Source organism: Phascolarctos cinereus, unplaced genomic scaffold (genome assembly GCF_003287225.1).
Source record: "Phascolarctos cinereus isolate Bilbo 61053 unplaced genomic scaffold, phaCin_HiC Scaffold_4;HRSCAF=312, whole genome shotgun sequence".
In the NCBI taxonomy this organism is placed as follows: Eukaryota; Metazoa; Chordata; class Mammalia; order Diprotodontia; family Phascolarctidae; genus Phascolarctos; species Phascolarctos cinereus.
The window spans coordinates 263,586,975-263,609,600 of record NW_027555847.1 but is presented as its reverse complement, the minus strand read 5'-3'; the positions used below and the strand labels follow the sequence as shown (position 1 = coordinate 263,609,600).

Genomic DNA, 22,626 nt, shown 5'->3' with positions numbered 1-22,626 from the left:
GAAATAACCTGCCCGAGGTGGCATGATTGGCTGGTAGCAGCCCCCACACTAAGGTCCCCAAACTTTGTTCACTGAGTATTCACAAAATCCTCTCTCTATCCATCTTGGGGGAAGGGATTAAGCACTTATATAGCACCTACCCTGCGTCAGGCACTATGCTATAAGCACTTTTCAAACACTGTCTCATTAGATCCCTACTCTGCGAGGTAGGTGCCATTATTATCCCCATTTTATAGTTAATGAAACTGAGGCAAATAGAGATTAAGTGACTTGTGCAGGGTCACAAAGCTAGTAAGTGCCTAAGGCTGGATTTGAACTCAGGTCTTCCTGACTTCAGGGTCAGTGTTTAATCCACTAGTGGCCTCACCTGGTCATTCATCCATTCATTCAAAAAACACAAGTACCTTCTGTGTGTAGGGCAGTGTGCCTGGTGGTAGGGGAGATACAAAGTTCAGATAAATCATAGTTCCTGCCTTCACAGAGCTTATAAGTAGAGGGGAAAAACACACAGAAAACTATTATTTATATATCATAGTTTTCTGTATATTTTTGTTAATGACTGCATTTTTGTTAATATTACAATAACTCATATTAATATAGTTCTTCAGAGTTTCCAGAACTCTTTTCAGAACCACACTGGAGAGTACATTACACCCTGGCTCAAAACCTCTGCATTCTCCCTCAGCCCCTAGACCTAACCAGATGCCAAATCCAATCAATTCTTCCAAGACATTATTTCTTCCTTCTGTCTCCTCTCCACTTGCACTGCCACCACTAGAGTCTAGACTGTCATTATCTCTGCCTATCACCACCATTCCTCACTAGTCTTAGTGCCTCTAGTCTCTTGCCTCCACCCTTCAGAGTTGCCAAAATAATCTTGCCAAGCACAGCAGGTCTTGATCACGTCACTCTTCTGCTCAAAAACCTCCCATGGTCCCCTCCTATCTCTGAAATAAGATACAAACTATTCAGCCTGACATTTATGGCCCTCACAATTTGCTTCAAGCAACCCCACCATATTCAATTTTACCATGTTCCCCTTTTCACATTCTGCTTTCCAGCCAAAGTGGACTTGTCACTGTTCCCCAAATTCATGCTGTATTCCACTTGTGTAAATGCACAAACATTATCCTCAATGCCTGGAATTCATAACTCCTCCCCCCTACATTTAAGAATCTTTACCTTCATTCAAGGCTTGCATTGGCACAACAGCCTGTGAACCAATCCCTGATGAACCTTCATCTCCCCACATACAATCCCCGGTGGGAAGAATTTTCTCTGTCCTCAAACTTTCACAGAGCATTTTGTCTTGATCTCTTTCACTCCTAATCTTCCATCATGGTTATACTTACACTAACAATGTCCAGTGCTGGCACTGTGATTTTTTTTCACCTTTATATGTCTACAGGCTGGCATAGTGCCTTGCACATTGACAGACACATAGTAAACATCTGTTAAGTGAAAGCACATTAGAAAGGTGAGCAAAAGTAAGGCCCAAGAAGCCATGGCTCAATGAAGGCTTCACGGAGAAGGCAGTGTGGTACTTGTACTCAAAGGAGAGATGGGAATGTAGCAGGTAGTAAAGGGAGGAGAGAAAACAGAGCAGCAGGAGCAGAGCAGAGAACCCACATCGAGTTCAGCAGACAGAGAGAGTCAGTGTGGCTGGAGTACAGAGTACATGGAGCAGGACACAACATGCTCCAGCAGGGGAAGGCCTTGAATGTTAGTCAAAAGAGCTTCAATCTGACTTGGTGGAGCAACAGGACCATTGAATCTTTTTTTTTATCAAAAGGTCTTGAATTTAGAACTGAAAGTGACCTCAGATATTACCTAATCTAATCCCTTTACTTCACCAAGGAGGAAACCAAGGATCAAAAAGTGAATTTAATACCCGAAGTCATACAGGTAACAAGAGCCCCACCTAGATCTACGTGTGCAGAAGATAAATCTGTAGGAAAAGAGGGTTAGAGGTGGCAGAGTACAGGGGCAAGAGGCTGCTAGTAGAACAAAACAGGAATGGGCTAATGAGGCATGAACATGGCAGCCATGCAAAAAGAGGAGGCCACACAAGTAAGAAATGCCAGGAACACAGAAGCCCTGGGGCTTGATAAGGGAATGAATATGAGAGGTGATGGAAAAGTAAAAAGTCAAGTACATGAATTATGGTACCAGTGACACAAACTGTTAAGTCAAGAAGACAAAGAAATTTCAGGGCAGAGACAGGTTGAGTATGACATGCCAGGAGGACATTTAGGAATAAGAAGCTGGGAGGGGAAGCAGAGTGAAGTAGAGAGAATGATCGATTTGGGGTAGGATGAGCTAAACTCACATCCTCACTCTCCATGAATAGAGTCATTTCCCTTTACCTCTCTGGGCCAATAACTGCAAAACAAGGGAATTGAGCTAGATTACCTGTTAAGGCCTCTACCCACACTTTATCTATAATGCTACATGGATATACAGGTCAGAAGAGAGGTCAGAGTGTAAAATCAGGAGAGGAAATAAGATTGCCAATGAGGGGAAAATACAATCAAAAGAAAAGAGAGTCTAGGATAAAATGAAAAAATGTGAAAAAATCACTCCCATGTAATACTGTGTCCCTGACATCTCAGACTGGTTGCCCTGCTGTTGAATCAAAATAAACATGAAAATATAGAGCAGCTTCGGGCAATTCTATTTTGACAAAACAGCAATCAAGAAATCTTAGAGACATCTTTGACTCATCACTATTCCTTGCTGCCTACGTTCTCAATCTACTGCTAGAACTGTTGCACCTTCATAATATTTTCTATTCTGTACTCCTTCTTCCTATCCTTATTAACAGAGCCTTACTCCAGACCCATGCTTATTTCTCACCCAAACTATTATAACCCTTTTCTCACCTTACTTCCTCCATCTCTACAGGCTCACACAATCAGAACTGGAAAGGACCCCAAAAAGTCATCTAGTCCAATCCCCCCCACCTGTAGCATGAGAACTCTCAATCCTATCCAACTCACTTACTCTCACTGCTACTGTCAAAAGGTATCTTTTTCACCATCCTCCTTAACACCCTGCAAGTGTCCTAATGTCACACTATAAATCAGTTCAATCACCTTGCCCTGGATTTCAAGTCTTCACAATGAGGCCATCTTCAATTGTCCTGATCTATATCTGGCCACTGGACCCAGATGGCTCCAGAGAAAAAGTAAAGCTGGTAACTTTGCATAGCGCTCCCTCACTTAAATCCAATTCACCTGCAAGTCATAGCATCTCCTTCCTGATGTCATAGCCCTCTTCGAGAATGAAGAACAAACAACAGGAAACAGGAACAAGTCTCCAGAACAAGGCACACCAGGATTATCTCCAACAGCCCCATTTTGTTTCTGGAGGCCCATCTCAGACACATCTGCTTCAAGTCCTCTTCAACTACTCAGGTAACAGGCTCTGCACTGAGCCACATTACATGGCTGAAACATCCCAGCCCAGCAGTCTGCTTAGTTATTTCATTATTCAAATATCCTCTGAAGTTACACATTATCCCTAAAGGCTTCCAAATTCATCAAGGAGATATCTTCCTCTAGCAACATGAACTATAAGCAGAGAAACTCCCCAGCTAACTTCTCTATCTCCTACTCCCACACATATCCACTCTACAACTTGCATCCACAGTGTCTATGTAAGTGTCTGTATCTTCACTTGTTTTCATTCTATTGCCCCCAAGTCCTTATCTTTTGTCATTAGTGTTCTAAGCCAAGGAGCACAAACTCTTACTATGCAGGGAACAATCTTGGGACAGCTCTAAGCACAGAACCACAATAGGGACTTAAATACTTTGATAACACAGACACATCACTGAAACTTAATATGTGATGCACATTCATAATGAATATTCACTTTCAAGATGCAGTATTTTAAATTTTGCAAATTAATGGTACGTATATCTTATTTAGCAAATACGTTTAAGTTTTGAGAACGTACTAACCGAGCCAAGATGGCGGAGTAAAAAGGTAGTCGCTCTCACCCTCCCCTATCAACCTCTGAAAACCCAGAAAATATCACCCCAGAAAAAAAAAATCCTGAACAGCTGAACTATAAGAAAGATGGAAGCAGCACTACAAAGGGCCCCAGGCAGATAAGCACCTTGCAGCATTCTTCTAAAAGGAGCTGAAGAAAACAACCTACAGTCTTCCTAAAGTCCCAGGCTTGCTGATTTCAACCCAACACCAGATAAGCTGTCAAAACCCTACAACCTCCAACTGTCAACCAGGAGGAGATCCTGAAGCCCAGGAGGTAGAGCAGACAAACACCAACACCTGGACCTCCCAGGGCCTCAATGAGGGCGAGGGGGTGGGTGGGAGACACACACCAGTGGAAACCAGTTCAGAAAACCACCAGGTGCCTTGGCACTCTACTGCAAAGGAATCTCCCAGTGCATTAGCAGAAATGAGGGAGGCAGCATTGCAAGGGGCCCCAGGCAGATAAACACCCTGCACTACCCATCTAAAAGGAGCTGAAGAAAGCTAAAGGAAAGGAAAAGCAGGCAACCTAGAATTGCCTGAAGGTTCCAGCCTTGCTGATTCCAGCCCAACACAAGGTAAGCTGCCAAAACTCTACAGCCTCCAATTGCCAACATAAGAGGCCCCAGCACACAAAGCCAGTGACTAAGACTTAGGCTCCCAACACAAGAAGCTTGGGTCACTGCCCTCTGTTCCCCAGCAGGAGAGCTCAATCTCTTTAAAGGCCAGGGAATAAGGAAACACCATGAGTAAAAAGAAACGTACCATAGATTCATATTGTGAGAAGAGTAAAGATCAAGACAGAAATTCTGAAGAGGACAACATTGTCAACAAACCCATATCTGCAACATCAAAAGGGAATATGAACTGGTCTGAAGCCCAAAAAGCCTTCTTAGAAGATCTCAAGAAGGATCTTAAAAGTCTAATGAGACAGGTAGAAGAGTCCTTAAAAAATACAATTGGCCAACTGGAAAAAAAGTACACTGAAGAAAACAAGTCCCTAAAAAACACAACTGGCAAACTGGAAAAAAAGTACACTAAAGGAAACAAATCCCTTAAAAATACAATAGGCCAACTGAAGAAGGAAGTACAAAAACTAACAGAAGAAAACAATCTGTTAAAAACTAGAATTGGACAAATGGAAACTAATGACTCTATGAGAGACCAAAAATCAGTTAAAAAGAAACAAAAAAATTAAAAAATAGATGAAAACATAAAATATCTCATCAGTAAAACAACCGACCTGGAAAATCGATACAGGAGAGACAATTTAAAAATTATTGGTATACCTGAAAATCATGATGAAAAAAGAGCCTGGACAGTATCTTTCAGGAAATCATAAAGGAAAACTCCCCGTAAGTCCTAGAGCCAGAGGTAAAATAACCATAGAAAGAATACACCACTCACCACCTGAAAGAGATCCCAAATTGACAACGCCGAGGATTATAACAGCAAAATTCCAAAATTACCAGATGAAAGAGAAGTGCTGCAAGCAGCCAGAAAGAAACAATTTAAATATCATGGAACCACAGTCAGGATTACACAGAACCTTGCAGCTTCTACATTAAAAGACCACAGGGCGTGGAACATGATATTCTGTAAGGCAAAGGAGCTTGGATTGCAGCCAAGGATCAACTACCCTGCAAAAATGAGCATGATTTTTCAAGGGAGGAGATGGATATTCAACAAAATAGGGGACTTCCAAACCTTCCTGATAAAAAGACCAGAGCTCAACAAAAAATTTGATCTTCAAGTACAAGATTCAAGAAAGACATAAAAAGGTAAATGGGACAGAAAGATACAAAATGTTGTTAATAAGGGAGGGCTGTTTACATCCCTACAAGAGAAGATGACACTTGCAACTCTTGAGAACTGTATTGTTATTACACCATGTTAAAGAGTATACATAAAGGGGTGGATATTAGTTGACTTTGATGTAATGATAAAAAAAAATCTAATCAAGTGGGTTAAATGGATCCAAGTAAGTGGATTAGTCTGATCTTAGAAAATGTACTGAGAAAGGAGGAGGCAGACAAGGGTAAATTACATTACAGGAAGAGACATAAAATCCTATTACAGCAGAGGGAAAGAAGGGAGGGGGGTGAGCATTGTTTGAACCTTACTCTCATCAGATTTGGCTCAAGAGGGAATAACATAATCAGTTAGGTATAGAAATCTAACTTCCCATAGGCAGTAGGAGGGAAAAGGGGAAAGAAAAGGGAGGGGGGAATAGATGGGAGGGAGGAAGCAGTAAGGCTAAAGGGGAAGAAAAGAGAAAGGGAGGGAGGGACTGAGGGAGGGAGTGGTCAAAAGCAAACCACTAGTGAGGAGGGAAAAGGAGAAAGGAGAAAGAAAAGCATAAGCAGGGAAAAAAGGATGGAGAAAAAGACACAGATAGTAATCATAACTGTGAAAGTTGAATCACTATCTTTTTTTTTCTCTTCTGTTGAGTTTTGTTTCCTCTTTCTGATGGTTCCTCCTATTGGTTTTAATTTTTACTTACAACTTCACTCATGTGAAAATATGTTTAATAGGAATGTAAATGTATAGCCTCTATCAGATTGTGTGCCGTCTTGGGGAGGGTGGTGGGGAGGAAGGGGGAGAAAAATTTTAAACTCAAAAGCATATGGAAGTGATTGTTGATAAATCAAAATTAATTAATAAAATGGAAAAAAAAAAAAGAGAACCTACTAACCTCCATAACCATAAATATTTTGTTGTCAGTCTCAAGTACATGGTAAAGACGACAAATATGTTGATGACTTAGGTTCTTCATAGCATCAATCTCTGTTTTCACACGAGGCAAATCATTCTACAACAAAAATTACAATGCTAAAGCAATCTGAAGCATGTTACAAAACATCTGTATCATAACAATGATGATGGTTTCCAGGCTTTCTAGGAGGGACAGAGACTATTTAGTCATCTTTAAATAGTGAATGAACATTATGTTCTCTACATTTCTAAAGAGTCTTATTTTCTAATCTACAGGTGAGAGCAGTAGTGCCAAACTCAAATAGAAACAGATCCCTGCAGGCTATATATTGACTAAGACAACCACAAATTAATATTATCTATGTTGTATTGCATTTTTACTTATTCTGTTAAACATTTCCCAATTTCACTTTAATCTGGTTTCCATTGACACTCTGGAGTTTGGCAGGCTTGTGAGGTTGGCACTTCTGGCCCAAAGAATATGTAGGCTTGTACAAAACTTCAAAAGAAAATCAGTAATGAGTTTATTTGGTTGGGGAAGGTGAAAAAGAAAAGAAGGTATTCTGTCTGCTCCTCCTCTCCTTGTGCAGGTCATAAACAACAGCATTATGCACACAAAGCACATGGCACAGTCCTATACAATCCCTAACAAATTTTTTTTGTTTGTTTAATAAGTATCTTCTTTGAACACCGTTCTTGTCCTTAGGAAACCCATATACATATTCTTATTCCATTTCAGGCTATGAAACTGGGAGTTAAATGGAAGGAAGGTCCTGTATCCTTCAGGACTTCTGAGGAAAGCCCATTTGTGTTCCCCCTACAGATAAAAATTCTTAAGCAAAGTGTTTATACTTAGACTTAAAGCAAGCACAAAAAGATTTCAACTGAAGAAATAAACCATTAAACTTACTATCACAGTTTTCACATTTTTAAATCCAACAAGTTGAATAGAAATCATTGAACAATTTTAATTTTCAAGCTTCCAAGTTAAATCAAACTTTTCAATATTAGAACTTTATGAAAACAGAGCTTATAAACACAGATAGGTAGATGCATTCAAATACATTATGCACATAAAATATAACTAGAGAGAGTAAAAGCCCAATATTAACAGCTAAATTCATAAGACAATCTTGTCCCCCCAACACTGGAATAAGAAATTCTCTAACAAGGTCCCAAAAAGTCTTCCAAACCTCCTCAAATAAAAACCTCACCCCTTGGAAAGAAAACAGATGTCTAGACCATACCTCAGAACACAGAGTATAAGTCTTGTCTGATATACTTGATACTCCCATCCCTACTATCTCAAACTCTTCTGCCCTTTAGAGTTAAACTCCTTGAGAAGACAATCTGTAACAAGGGCCTCCACTCCATCTCCTCTCACTAGCTTCTTAATCCTTTATAATCTGGTTTCTGATTTCATTATTCCATCAAAACTGCTCTCTCCAAAGTTACCAATGACCTCTTTACTGCCAAATCCAATGGCCTCTTCTCAATTCGCATCCTTCTTGACCTTTACGCAGCCTTTAACACTGTTAATCACCTTCTTCTCCTTGATACTCTCTTGTCTTTAGGAAACTGCACTCTTCTGGCTCTCCTCTGGCCTATATGACTGTTCCTTCTCACTCTCCTTTGCTGGATCTCCATCCAAGTCAAGCCTGCTAAATGTGGGTTAGCCCATAGGGTTCTAAACTACTCTCTTTTCTTCTCCCTCTATACTCCTTCACATGGATTTAATTATCTTTATGCAAATAATTCTCAAATCTACTTACCCAGACTTAACCTCTCTGCTAATCTCCAGCCTCATTTCTAAGTGCCTATTAGACATCTCTAACCAGATGTCCTGTAGACACCTTAAACTCAATATATTGCAAACTGAATTCATTTTCCCTCATATCCTCTCCCCTTCCAAATTTCTCTGTTACTGTTGAGAGCACCGCCATTCTCCTAGTCCTCCAGGCTTACAACCTAGGTGTCATCCTCAACTCATCATTGTCTGCTTCCCCCATATTCAATCTGTTGATGGAAGCCTGTTGATTTAACCTTTGTAACTTCTCTCCCTTCACTTTTCTGTTAACGACATCATCCTAGTACAGGCCCTCATCATCTCATATCTGAACTACTACAATAGCCTGCTGGGTCATCAGCCACAAATCTCTCCCGTACTCCAGTCTATCCTCTATTTAGCCACCAAAATGATTTTCCTAAAGCATAAGTCTGACTATGACACCCCCTACTCTAGTGTGTCCCAATCACCTATAAGATTATATACAAAATCTTGTGTTTGCTATTCAAAGCTTTTCATAACCTAGGCCCACCTCCCCCCAACCCTCTTCACCATTCCAATATTCTTACACCAGCCACTCCATCCAAGTATTCTTCAATCCAGTGATGCTGTCCTCCTTGCTGGGCCTCAAACGAGACACTCCTTCTCAGCTCCAGGGATTTTCTCTGGCTGTCCTCCCAGCCTGAAATGTTCTCCCTCTTCATCTCTGCCTCCTGACTTCCCTGGCTTCCTTCAAGTCCCAGAAAAGATCCCAGCTGGGTGGCACAAGAGATAGAGGGCTGGGACTGGAGTGAGGAAGACCTGAGTTCAAATCCAGCCTCAGACATTTACTAGCTATGTTGTCCTGGGCAAGTCACTTACCCTGGATTTGTCTCAGTTACCTCAACTGTACAGAGATAATAACAGTATCTACCCTTGCAGGGCTGTTGTGAGGACTTAATGAGATATTTGTAAAAAGCACTTAGCATGGTGCCTAGCACATGGTAGTTGCTATATAAATGCTTATTCCCTTCCCCTAATTCTACAGGAAGCTTTGCCCAGTCCCTCTTAATTCTGGTGCCTTCTCTCTGTTGATTATTTCCTATCTATCCTGTATGTATAGCATGTTTGCACATGTTTGGTCACTTGGCACCCCCATTAGATTGTGAACCTCTCAACAGCGGACTGGCTTTCTTTGTGTCCTCAGTGCTCAGCACAGTGCCTGGCACACAGCAAATACTTTATAAATGCTTATTAACTGACTGACTGACACTGAGCAGTAGAAGCAACAGCTATTGCTTCCACCATACCCAGTCGGGCCCATCCCTTCAGCCCAGGCAAACTTGAACATCACAGAATCTTAGAGCTGAAAGGGGCCTTAGAGATCATCTAATCTAAACTCTTCATTTTACAAATGTGGAAGCCAAGATGCAAAAATTTAAAGAACAAGATTAGACAGGAAGTTGGACACTAAGGAATCAGGACACAAACAATCCCAGGGCTCCTTGACTCTCATGATCTTTCACTATCCCAGCATTTACTACTCACAGGGACCATCGGGAAGGGATTCTCTCTTATAGAAAGCATTTGTAAGATCTATCTCCCACCAATACGCCTCTCTTCCATCCTACCAAAAAAAAGCCTCCATTTTTCATTTGAACAGGGAAAAGAACTTCTATCTAAGACCAAGAACACTAGCTAGATACTCTTAGTATTTCCAAAAAACATTCCTTACTCCAATTCAGCTTCCAAACCCCATACTGAGGAGCGTTAATTCTTCTGCTAGCAAAATGTATAACAGGCCTTCGGAAACCAGGGCTACCAGCTGGAATTTCTCTCTAACTTCAATATCACTCAGTGGAATATGAATACATCTTCTAGAAAGAAGGCTAGTTGTTAGAGAACCAATTCAAGAGGTTGAATAAACTTTCAGAAAATATAGAAGGATATGGGAGACTTTTTAAAAATGTAAGGAATTAAAACATGTTAGCAAATAGAACTATATATACTACCAAAGAAAGACTAAATGGAACTAGAGCATCAATTTAGAAAAGCATCCAAGCAAGAGAGGTTAACTGATTTCGAAGCAAGGTCATTATGCTTTGGTGTTCTACAAAACCATATTTGAAAGAATTAGCTGACTTACAAAAGCATCCCCATTGCCCCAACGTACCTTATATTTAACTAACTCTCTCTGTAGCTTCTCGTAATATAGATTAACAATTTAGGGGAGAAATCATAAATTGGGCCAAATACAACCTTAATGAAGTAAGTACACCTCAAGGAGCTTTAGTGAAAGAATTAGAGCCCTGTGCTCTATCATGAAAAAATTGATCTGAAACACTGTCCTGGAATAATGTTCTACACTTTAAATATCATAAAATGATCCAGTATGTATTATGGCCAGTTTGTAAACAGGATCCTGTCTAACTTCACGGCAAAATCAGAAACTCAAACTCTGGGCTTCTGTCTAAAGCTCACAAACCTCTAGTTCATGTTGGCATTTGATTAAATCTATTTTCAATAAATCGTAATTTCACAAAATACACAATGACAGTAAAATGTTCCATTTTAGTTGAAATGGAAAAACATATCAAAAGCTCATGGTCTTAGCACCATCTTGTCATTTCCACTCCACCATAACAGCCAAGTTAAGAAGAAGTAAATACACAGGCTGAAAGGCAAGTGGAAAAAGATGAGACAGAGGTCTAACTAGACTGACTGTATTGACCACAAAAACCACAAGTGCAGGGTTATGGAATGCCAGACCCCTGGTCACAACTGGCTGAAACTTTCAGGAGATATCACCCTATGGAGGACTGTAGCAGCATTCCCATCTTATTCAGAATTCTTATTTCTATCATCTGATACAGGATTCTTGCCATCATTTGACTGCTCTCTGACAAAGTTGGATGCCACAGACCCTCAACATTCTAGATAGATTATTTTCTTTTTTGCACCTGAATAATAAATTTTTACTTTTTTGATTGGGAAAAAAAAACATCAATATCACTCTGCTATCTATACTACAATAGTTGTATTGCAGCACTTTTAGAGTCTTGCAAGATTCAAGCTGAAAAAAACCTGTGCTTGAAAGAAATATTTTTTTCAGTGTCAAGACCTTCTTTTAACAAATAGTCTCCTTCAAGTCTAGAAAACACTATCATTGAATACAAGTGCATTTGCCATTTCTATCTCCATAAAATCTCTCAAATCTGACCCTTTTTTCTACTCCCAAAACTACCACCTTAGTTCAGGCCCTCATAACTTCTCACCTAAATTATTGCAATGACCTCCCAATCATCTTTCTGCCTCTTTTCACTCTAGGCCGTTCTACAAACGGTTGCCTCAGTGATTTTCTTTAAGTGCAGATCTAACCGCATCAATTACCTATTCAATAAACTCCAAGGGTTCCCTATTGCCTCTAGGATAAAAATATACATTTCATTGTTGAACTTATAAAGCCCTTCACAACCTGGCCCTAACATATTACAGCTTCAATATACATTTCTCCTCCTCCAACACTATGCAATCCAACCAAACTAAAAGATTGTTCCTCCAACACATTAGTCTATCTCCCATCCCCATGCTCTTCCACTGATTGTTCCCCACACCTACATAATGAACTCTCTCCTCACCTCTTCCTCAAAAAATCCCTCTCTTCCTTCAAGTCACAACTCAAGGGCCACCTTTTACATGGTCTTTCCTAATTGCCCCAACTGCTAGTACCCTCCCTCCCAAACTACCTTATGCAGAAATACTTCGTAATTATTTGTGTTTTTCCATATATATAAAATTATATATGTATTTTTAATCTCCCTCATTAGAAATCAAGAGTAGGGATTGGTCCATTGTTTCATCCTTTGTATTTCTATGCCTAAAATCTTGCATAGTACCTGTTCAAAGGCACTTAACAAATGCTTCTTGATTGACTGATTGAAGTGATGGGTTGCAACAACGCTTTTATCCTCATTTTACCAGGGCAAAATAGACACAGCTAAAATGAAATATTTTATTTCCCACAATAAACTAAATCCTACTGAATTCATGAACCCATCTTATGAAACACATAGGTAACGTGGCAATAATTAAGGCAGTCAAAGAAACTGTCAAATACATGCTCAGAAAATCTAGAAACTAGATTTAGTTAAGTGACTAATGGATTATACAGAGCTCATACAAGCATCCTTACTTAGCCTGTTGTCAAATTCATGAACCAGGTGACCCTTACCTCCTCTAAAGTAATGTCTAATGTCATAAATCCCTACACTATGAGTTCTAGAAATCGGATTTTGATTTATGAGGTTGATTTAACATTAAATTTGAAAACAAAAACAAAAAAATAACACTTACCCCTAGAGTATTCTTGTCCATGATTTTTATCGCTACCTTTTCTCCAGTGAGAATATGGCGGGCAAGCTTAACCTTTGCAAAGCCACCTGAGTTTAAGGAAAAGTAACATTTCAAAATAAACATATTTAGAAAGAGACTAGGTAAATATAATCTCCAGAATTAAGGGCTTAGGCGACAAGCCAAGTCATTTTCCAATGGCTTGGATGTATGTACATTTTCCCCACTATATCCTGATTCTTTCTTCACAGTTGGCTGCATAGTGGGTACTATCTTAAACTCTTCTTCATTAAAAAAAAAATTAGTGGACTGTTTTTCAAGGTACTAGATAGAATTCATTTTAAAGAAAATTGCTGTAGAGCTAATGCTGCAGAAGTATATTTTTTACATATAGAAAAGGATACTCCTGTGTGTATATAAACACATATATGTTTTGTTGAACCCGATGCAGAAATAAACAAAACTGAACATTATGTATTTATAATAACCAAGCTTGGTCCCAGATAAGAGATGAGAATATAGATTTCATTCCCTTTTTTGAAGAGGCAAAAGACTATGGAAGTAAAAGACTACATGTGCTGTCAGATTTCATCAATCCATTGGTTAGTTTTGCTGAACTGCTTTTTTCTCTTTGTTTTATTCTTTGTTACAAAAGATAGTGAAAAGATATAATTGGAAATGAAAATTATATAAACACAAAAGAAATCAATAAAATTTTATTAAAAAGGGGGGGTAGTCTGTGAATAATCTGCCAGTGACAAAAGATTAATAACACTTTCAACATCAATTCACCTCTTAATAAAGCTGTAAATATAACCAACAATCTTTCAAAACACACCAAAAGCCTTATCAATATTTTGTGCAGGCCAGTTAAACAAATAAAGACAGTTATCCAAATCAAAGAGAGTAGGAGAACCATGAATTTCCCTATTCCCTTACTATTTATAAATAGTCCTACAAACACTATCACTAAAGAAAAGGAGAGTTCAAGCTCCATATATACCAAAATTAGATTTTAAATAAGGTTTCCTATCGTACCACACTATGTAAGTGATATACCTTGGTCCTATATTATTTCACTAGTTAAAAATTATTGATATTAGTCCAACCATTTAGTAGTGAAATAGTGACTGTTTACTCTCATCAGGACTTTACCTAAAATGGAAACCTAGAGGAAAAAGATCATATACATGACCCTCAGCAATTTTTCTACCAAAGACTCAAGCCAAGCCCCACAAATAATAATCGATGCAAGCAGAGAATATAGTAATTCCATTCTATCTACTGGAAGCCCACATCATGCAATCCCATATCAACTACAAGATTTTCAGAGACCTAATACATATTCAAATACTTGCAACTGATTACTATTGCTACCAGAGATGTCATTAAAGTAATATTTAAGTATTCATCTTACTAAAAATATTCCTGCCTTTCTACAAATAATTTCCATTTGGGAAATAATCTATCTTGTTCAGTGAAGGCTACCTGAAACAACATAACAGACATTCTCTTCAACACAAAATTTATTATATTTATTATATCAATTCATTATATTTATTAAATCAGAATTAAGACTGCTATTCTACCTAAAGCATGTAAATTAAGAAAAATGAGAAATTATGGATTAAAATATGTTACATATAATCAAAGAAGTGAGTGTGGCAATGATTATAGTATCAAAAAGTGATTACTCATATTCATAAGACTGATACTGTGAAACAGAACTAAACTAAATTAACCCTACTGAATAGAAACTGTGCCCAAACAGAAGGATTTAAGTTACAAAACAGTGTAGAAGGTGGCACAGATGCATGGACGCCACCAAGAGCAGCAGAGTAAGAAAGGTAAAATGTGAGGAATTAAAGGTAAATTAAGAAAATATTGTACAACATTGGGCTTGTCTGAGAAACAATCAGAGCACCTATCAAAGTGTCAAGATCCAGGTGCTCCAGGATTGACTATGACCATCCTGGGCAGTGAACAAGCTTAAGTGACATGATTAGGCAAACATACAAAAATAACTCTTGCTATCTAGAAACAAAAATATATAAAGACCAACCTAAAGTTTTGAAGTGTTCCATCAAAACTAAGATTGAAATAAGACTGTCAAATAACTATCTCCACTTCATTAAGGGTTGACCACTCCAATCAACAGGTAATTGACTATGTGTGCATATGCAAAAGTATGGCCAAGTAATTGAAAATTTGTGATTGATTAAAATCTTAAAAGTCTGAACTCCATCTAGCAACATTTATCTTAACATGGGCTTCTTCTGATCTCATGAAGGATATGCAGTAGTGCTGATTGCTAAACAATATTGCTTATTTGACAGAGTGACATAGGTTAGGAATCAGCAAGAACTCATGGGCTAAAAACTCAAATAGCCATTAGACCTCTTGCTACCAAAAAAAAAAAAGGAGCAAGGCTTACCTGTCCCAATAGTTTCATATAATTCATAATATTTGAGAAGTTCATCATAGTCTCCCACAGCCATGGTGAAAGCTTGTTTCAAAATACCAAAAAATATAAAACAAGCACACAATCTGTTGGGTAGAAACAACACAAAAAGATTATAATCTAGTATTAAAAATTAAGGATGATCTAAATGGTTGATAGGAACTTTTAAATCTAAAGGTTCTTAAGAGATTAAAATATCCTGTTTTCTCAAAGCCTACAACAATCCTTTACACATATTGAATATTCAACAAATATATGATGATCTAATCACAGTTACCTATGATGAAATCAGATGTCTGACAAGCATCAACAATGCACACGGTTAATACAAACACATATAAGTCAATGTCCGTCTGTAGAACTGATCATGAAATAAACATTCAGGCCCAGAGCTTCTCTTCTTCCTACTGAACCTACCTTTTGATCATTTCCACATATTAGCATCTCTGCCAACAGGTGAGTTGGGAAAATAAAAGGAAACAAAGGGTTGGTTTTGTTTCTTGTTTCTCCCAGCTAATGATGGGAGAAGAGAAAGCCAAAATGAAAACTAAGTTAAGATTCTGGGTTAAGATGCAATTGTTTGAACTCTTAGGTACCACACATCACACCTATCAGGTTGGCTAACATGACAAGACAGGAAAATTATAAATGCTGGAGAAGACATGGGAAAATTAGAACACTAATGCATTGTTGGCAGAGTTTTGAACTAATTCAACCATTCTGGAGAAAAATTTGGAACTATGCCCCAAGGGCTATAAAAACCACATCCTTTGACCTAGCAATACTATTTCTAGGTCTGTATCTCAAAGAGATCATAAAAATGGGAAAAGGACTCACATGTACAAAAATATTTATAGCAGTTTTTTTGTGGTGGCAAAGAATTGGAAATTGAGGGGCTGAACAAGTTGTGTATGTGAATAGAATGGAATACCATTGTGCTATAAGAAATGATGAGCAGGTGGACTTCAGAAAAACCTGCAAAGACATATATGAACTGATGCTGAGTGAAGTGAGCAGAACTTGGAAAACATTGTACACAGTAACAGCCACAGTGTGTGATGACTAACTGATAGACTTACCTCTTCTCAGCAATGCAAGGATCTAAGACAACTCCGAAAGACTCACAATGGAAAAGGCTATCCACATCCAGAGAAAGAATTTTGGAGCCTGAATGCAGATCAAAGCATACTATTTGCTCCCTTTTTGTTTTGTTTTGTTTCTTCTTTCTCATGGCTCCTCCCATTAGTTCTAATTCTTCTTTACAGCATGACTAACGTGAATAAGTTTAATATGAATGTATATGTAGAGCCCATAACAGATTGCATACCATATTGGAGGGGGGGAGGGGGAGAAAATTTAAAACTCAAAAGCTTATGGAAGTGAATGTTAAAAACTAAAAATTAACAAATAATTTTTTTAAAAAGTGATTCAATTGTTTGATTATCTATGGAATTTAACCACCACATGTCCCCTCTAAGAAATCAGAGAGAAACAAAAGTTATTTATAGTAAGCTGCTTCTTCAACAAGATAAATCTTGCTATGACATTGCCTCTAGACAAATATCTATCATGTACGATAAACCACCATAATACAAGATACTTGGCAGAATTCCGAATTGCATTCCCAGATTCTTGGAATTATTCTGTAACACTTTAAAGTAGATTCTAAGCCTGGCTCTGCCAACTTATTGGTCATATGAGCTTGGCCAAGTAATTTACTTAGCTTCTCTTGGTCTGAGTTTTCTCATGATCATCAAGTTAACTTTTCAGCTTCAAAATCCTATTAAAAAATTGATTCCAATACTGCATGTCTATGTGTCTGTGTGCATGAGACTTTGTTGACAGTGAAAGGGAAGAACAATTCAAGAACAGAGCAAAGGAGCACAAGGCAAGTTCATACAAAATCAGAAGGCTTGAGGGAGGTCATAAGATTAGAGACAGAGAAAGACATGAAGCTGATTTGAGAGCTAGAATTAATGAAGCAGATGAGACAGTGAGTGCAGGGCAGGAAGGGGAGGAAGAAGCTAGGAAGTAGATACGATGCTCTAAAACAGTCCCTTGCCTGCAGAAATAAGCCTACATACAAGACTGAAGCTCATTTCCTTCATGATTCACAGGGCCCTGGATGTAGTAGTAACTCAAAAGTTTGAGGTAATGAAAGAAACCAACTTTTTTCCCCTGTACTTCTTGGGCCCCCTTCATTCCACCCTGTTAGAGAAAGACAAATACCTCTATCTGATTCATTAAAAGTAGCCCAAGTGCCTGCCTAAGCTGCTACAGGCAGAACAGGGAGCTAATCATATAATCATCATTGAGTCATTTCAGACTCCTCGTGACCACATTTGCAGTTTTCTCAGCAAAGATGTTTCTTTAACTGGAGTGGTTTGCCATTTCCTTCTCCAGCTCATTTTACAGATGAGGAACTGAGACAAAAAGGTTAAGTGACTTGCCCAGGGTCACACAGCTATTAAGTGTATGAAGCCACATCTGAATCCATGAGGATGAGTCTTCCTGATTCCAAGCCCAGTGCTCTATCCACTTCGCCTCCTAGCTGTCAATCATATAATCTGGAAGAGCTAATACAGACCTCCCACCCCCAGAGATTACAATGAAAAGACCTAGGATCAAACCCTGGCATTGCCACTTATTGCCAGTGTCACCTTGGTTGGGTCACTTGACCTCTCTGGGACTCAGTTTCCTCACCTGCAAAATGAGAGGGTTGGAGTAAATGGATCTCAAACGTCCCTTTCCAGGTCCAAACTTAGGAGCTCCAAAGGAAATTATTATTATTCCCATTTTACAGATGATAAAAATGTCTCAGAGAGACAAAGCTGCCACAGAAATAAAATTCAAAATTGTATTGCTACAGGCTGCAGGCACAAGATATTAAATAAATCTCTTATGGCACCTTTCTGTAAAACATGAAAAAAAAAGTCTGAGCTGGATGACAGGTCTGGCAATCAAATCTGCAGCTGGCTACACCATCAAAAGAGTATTACCCAAAAAGTACAAAAGGAAATCTCCAGTAATATGCCCGAAGTCTCTATCTCTAGCCATCAACACTTTTATCAATGGCTTGGACAAGGACATGTTTATCAGCCAAGCGGATGGCAATTCTTCAGTAGAGAGCTAATTGACTTAGTGACAAAGACAATATTTTAAATGATCCCTGTAGACTGGAACAAGGCCAAAACTAACAAAATGAAATTCGATAGGGACAAAAATAAAGTCTTATATGTACGTTCAACAAAATCAATCACAGCCCTTCAGAATGGAGGATACCTGGCTTAAAAGGAATTTATGTGAAATATTTTAGCAGAGTACAAGCTCAAAAAAACACTGAAACAAGGTGATGTGCCTATCAAAAACAGCAAATGCAATCTTAGAAGTCCTTTAAATACAGTATAGTATCCAGAACAAAAGAGGTAAGGACTCCACTATACTATGTCAGACTTCAAGTACTGTGTTCCAGTCACATTTTAAGAAGCTAAAAGCATATCCAGAGGACCATGACAATAGGGGTCATGGGCATAAAAACTAGATCACATGAGGAACAAAGACTAGTTAGCCTAGACAAAAAGACTAACCAGAAACACAATCATGGGACTTCAAATAACTGCAAAGTCTTTACATGGAAGGAAAAACATCTATTCCTCGTTGCTCCAAAAGGCAGAAGTAGGAGTGATGAGTACAAAGGAGGGAGATTTGTAAAAGAAGAGTTTCCTAACAAACACTTTTGTCATAGGATTCAGAGCTAGAAGGACCCTTGGAGATCACCTAAATTCCCTTATTCACAACTGTTTCCCCGAACATGTTCAAAACGAGGCTGAATGTCCACTAGACAACTTCTAACGATACATGAATTTGAGGGGCAAAATGGGGCCTAGAACCCAGCCTCCTTTCTTATAGGACTGTTTCCCTTTCAGCTATCACATTAAAGGTTGCTCTGCAAGTCTTCTTGCCTTTCTTCTTGGTTAGGCCTGGAATCAGGAAAGCTTGAGTTAAAATCCAGCCTCGGACACTTCCTTGCTATGTGACCGAAGGCAAGTCACTTAATCTCTGTCTGCCTCATAAAATGGGGATAATAATAGCACTTACCTCTCAGGACTGTTGTAAGAATCTAATAAAATAACTGTAAAGTGCTTCCCAGTACCTGGCATATAGTAAGCACTACATAAATGTTAACTATTGCTATTAGTACTTTTTTTTATTATTATTACTACTAGCTAAGTAGCTCAGAACATGCAGGCCTATGTCAGAAAAACCTGAGTTCAAATTCTGCTTCAGACAGACTTAGCTGTACAACCTGGGACAAGTCACTGAATGTCTCTCAGCCTCCATTTCATCACACATAAAATGAGGATGATTAATATCACATGCTCTATCTACTTCCCCAGTTGTTGTGAGGATAAAACAGGATAATATTTGGAAAGCACTTAAATGCTCTCTATAAAACATATAAATGCTAGGTATTATTATTAAATTAAACATGTAAAAGAGATTTGCAAAATTCAAGCAATTAGGGGGAGCTAGCTGACACAGTGGATAGAGCACCAGTGCTGGAATCAGGAGGACTCCGAGTTCAAATATGACCTCAGAGGTGTAATAATAACTGTGTGACTCTGGGCAAATCATTTAATTTCCACTGCCTCAAAAAAAAAAAGAATTAAGCAACTGCATAATTGCTAGCTTATTATTATTAAATCACAATGCAGCTATGTAATTGCTAGCTATTAGTAAATCAGAATGCAAAGCGCTTTGCAAATCTTAAAGCCCTCTAGAAATGCTAGCAATTATTATTAAACCAGAGAATATATGTTAAAGCCCTCTGCAAACCTTAAAGAGCTATAAATTTAATTATTAAATCAGACACGTAAAGCGCTTTGAAAACCTTAAAGCCTTCTATAAATGTCAGCTATTAAGCCAGATAACATGTTAAAGCACTCTACAAACCTTAAATTATATGTTATACGTATATGCCATAAAATATATAAATGCTAGCTATAATTATTGAATCAGACAATACGTAAAGCTCTTTGCAAACCATTAAGCCCTCTAGAAATGTTAGCTATCATTATTATTATTACATCAGATAACAAAAAGTGTTTTGCTAACCGTAGAGCCGTACATAAATGCTAGCAATCATTATTTCGTGTGCCTGCGTCCCGGATTCCTCTGGCCATCTGGCCAAGCCTGGGGACCCCCTCTCAGAATGCGCTGCTGCTCACACACCCCTTCTCAGAATAACGCCTCGTTGCCCACAGTCATACGGAAAATGGTAATTTTCACTTAAGGATTAGTGAGGAAAAAAAACTTTTTTAATGTATTCTTCCCCACCCAGGTTCGCGGACCTCCTGGGATGCCCCCAAGGACCCCTGTCCGCCCCAGCCCGGAGAGGCGGCGCGGCGGGTCCGGGTGACCCCGACGCCCCGGAGCCGGCTCTGCCCGCGACCCGCAGGTGGGAGTTGCCGCTCGGCGCCCAGTCTCCTCCGTCCCGCCGCGCCGCGCCAGGACGTCTCCCAGGGCTCCGCGCCCAGCCTCCCGACCCCGGGAGGCCACTCACCCGCGACGAGGAAGACGGGGAGTGCACGGAGCGGCGGGCAGGCCGAAGCGAACAGGCCGAACCGTTGAACGGGCCTAGGGGACGCGAAACGAAGCGAAGCGAACAGCGGAGGCGCATGTAGCCGCACCTCCCCGACGAGCGTTCAAACTTCCCGGCTCCCCGCCTCTCTTCCGCCCGCCAATAGAATCAAACCTTGGAGACCGGAAGGGGCGTGGAGGAGAGCGGGTCCGGAGGGGGCGGGACAAGATGGGGCGGGGCTTTTCCTGGAACTGGACCCAACCACGTGGGAGGCGGGGGCAGGAGGCGTTCCCTCTTCCTTCCTTTGCCCTCCCGGCGTGGACGTTCTTGGGCCGCCAGTTACTTCCCTTTCCCGTTCTTTCTTGCATTGGAGAGGCAGTCCGACCCGAAGGGTGGACGGGGCTCCCCATCCCAGGTCCTCTTCTGTTTCCTGCTTCGCTCACATCAACCCCAAAGGTTACCGTAGTCATAGGACCATAGATTTGGACCTGGAAGGACTAAAAGTGGCCCGTCCTATAGAATACTGCCATTGTACAGATGAGAAAACTAAGGCCTAGGGAGTTTAAGTAGTCAAAATCACAGAGGGAATAAAGAGCAAAACCGAAATTTGAGTTTAAGCCTACCTCCAAACCCAGCCTCTAATCAATCGGGTTTTTGATTAACAAGCAGGGTTGCTTTTTTTTTTCAGCTTATGAAAACTCACCTTCCCAGTCAAAAAAAGAAAGAAAATAAAAACCTTTGTAACAAACATGCATAGTAAAGCGAAACAAATTCATACATTGGCCATGTTCAAAAAATATCTTTCAATCCGCACCCTGAATCTTCTCTTGTCAGGAGATTACTGGTAACATGTTTCATTAGGGGTCAGTCCTCTGGAATCCTAGTGGTCATTTCTCAACAAGAATGTACTGAGGGCTCATTCTATGTTACACATTGTGCTAAGTGCTGAGGATATAAATAAAAAGCAAAAGCAGTGTCTGCCCTCAAAGAGCTTACATTCTAGGGAGACAACATAAATAAGTACATATAAAATTAATACAGAATAGATGAAAGACGACCTTAGAGGGGCTGGCAGTAGCAGCTAGGAGACCAGGGAAGTCTTCCTGGAGAAGATGGATTTTGAGCTGAAGCCCTCCAAGGGCATCAACCGCTCAATCTGCAATTGATGAACTGCAGCAAACAGGACCTTGAAAACTGGCTGAGGATGTACTTATCAGCTCTGTAATATGATGCTCCTTATACTTAGTCCTTGCACAAATAGTCCCCTGTATCTAGAATATACTCCTTCTCTCCCTCTCCTAGAGTCTCTAGCTTCCTTAAAAGCATAGCTCAGTTGACAACTTCTACATGAAGCATCTCTTGATCCCCTGAATTTTTAGCCCTCTTTTCCTCAATAGGACTTTGCATTACTGTACATTAAGTTTATTTACCTTGCACACTTGTATTCCACCCACAGAATATAAGTTCTTTGCAAGCAGGGATTTGTTTCATTTCTTGTCTTTGCAAACCCAAGTAGAAACTGAACCAGCTACTGTTACACTCATTTGCCTAGTGAAACACCAGTAAATGTATTCTCTTTTTCCTGGAAAGATGTAAAAATGAATCAAGTACTGTCTTCTCTGCCTTTGAGACCCCCATATTCTAGCAAAATATTTTGCTTTTTAATCTCTCCATCTCCCCTCCCAAGTTTCCAATTACCTCTCTCTGCTGCACACCATTTAGCAATGTGGGTGGTTAACAACTTTTCCATATTTTC

At 39.5% G+C, this 22,626-nt stretch overlaps 1 protein-coding gene across 1 annotated transcript in view; it reads right to left on the bottom strand.

Annotated features, from left to right (window-relative positions):
• MELK (maternal embryonic leucine zipper kinase) overlaps positions 1 to 21,013 on the bottom strand; it is an 86,064-nt gene extending 65,051 nt beyond the window's left edge. Inside the window, exons 1-4 of the mRNA XM_021004634.2 lie at positions 20,853 to 21,013; positions 15,263 to 15,375; positions 12,832 to 12,917; positions 6,694 to 6,810 (exon numbers count right to left, since the gene is read on the bottom strand). Coding sequence (XP_020860293.1) covers positions 6,694 to 6,810; positions 12,832 to 12,917; positions 15,263 to 15,326 — 267 coding nt within the window. The 5' untranslated portion in view covers positions 15,327 to 15,375; positions 20,853 to 21,013. The remainder of the gene's footprint in view (positions 1 to 6,693; positions 6,811 to 12,831; positions 12,918 to 15,262; positions 15,376 to 20,852) is intronic.
• Between the last annotated feature and the right edge of the window lie 1,613 nt (positions 21,014 to 22,626).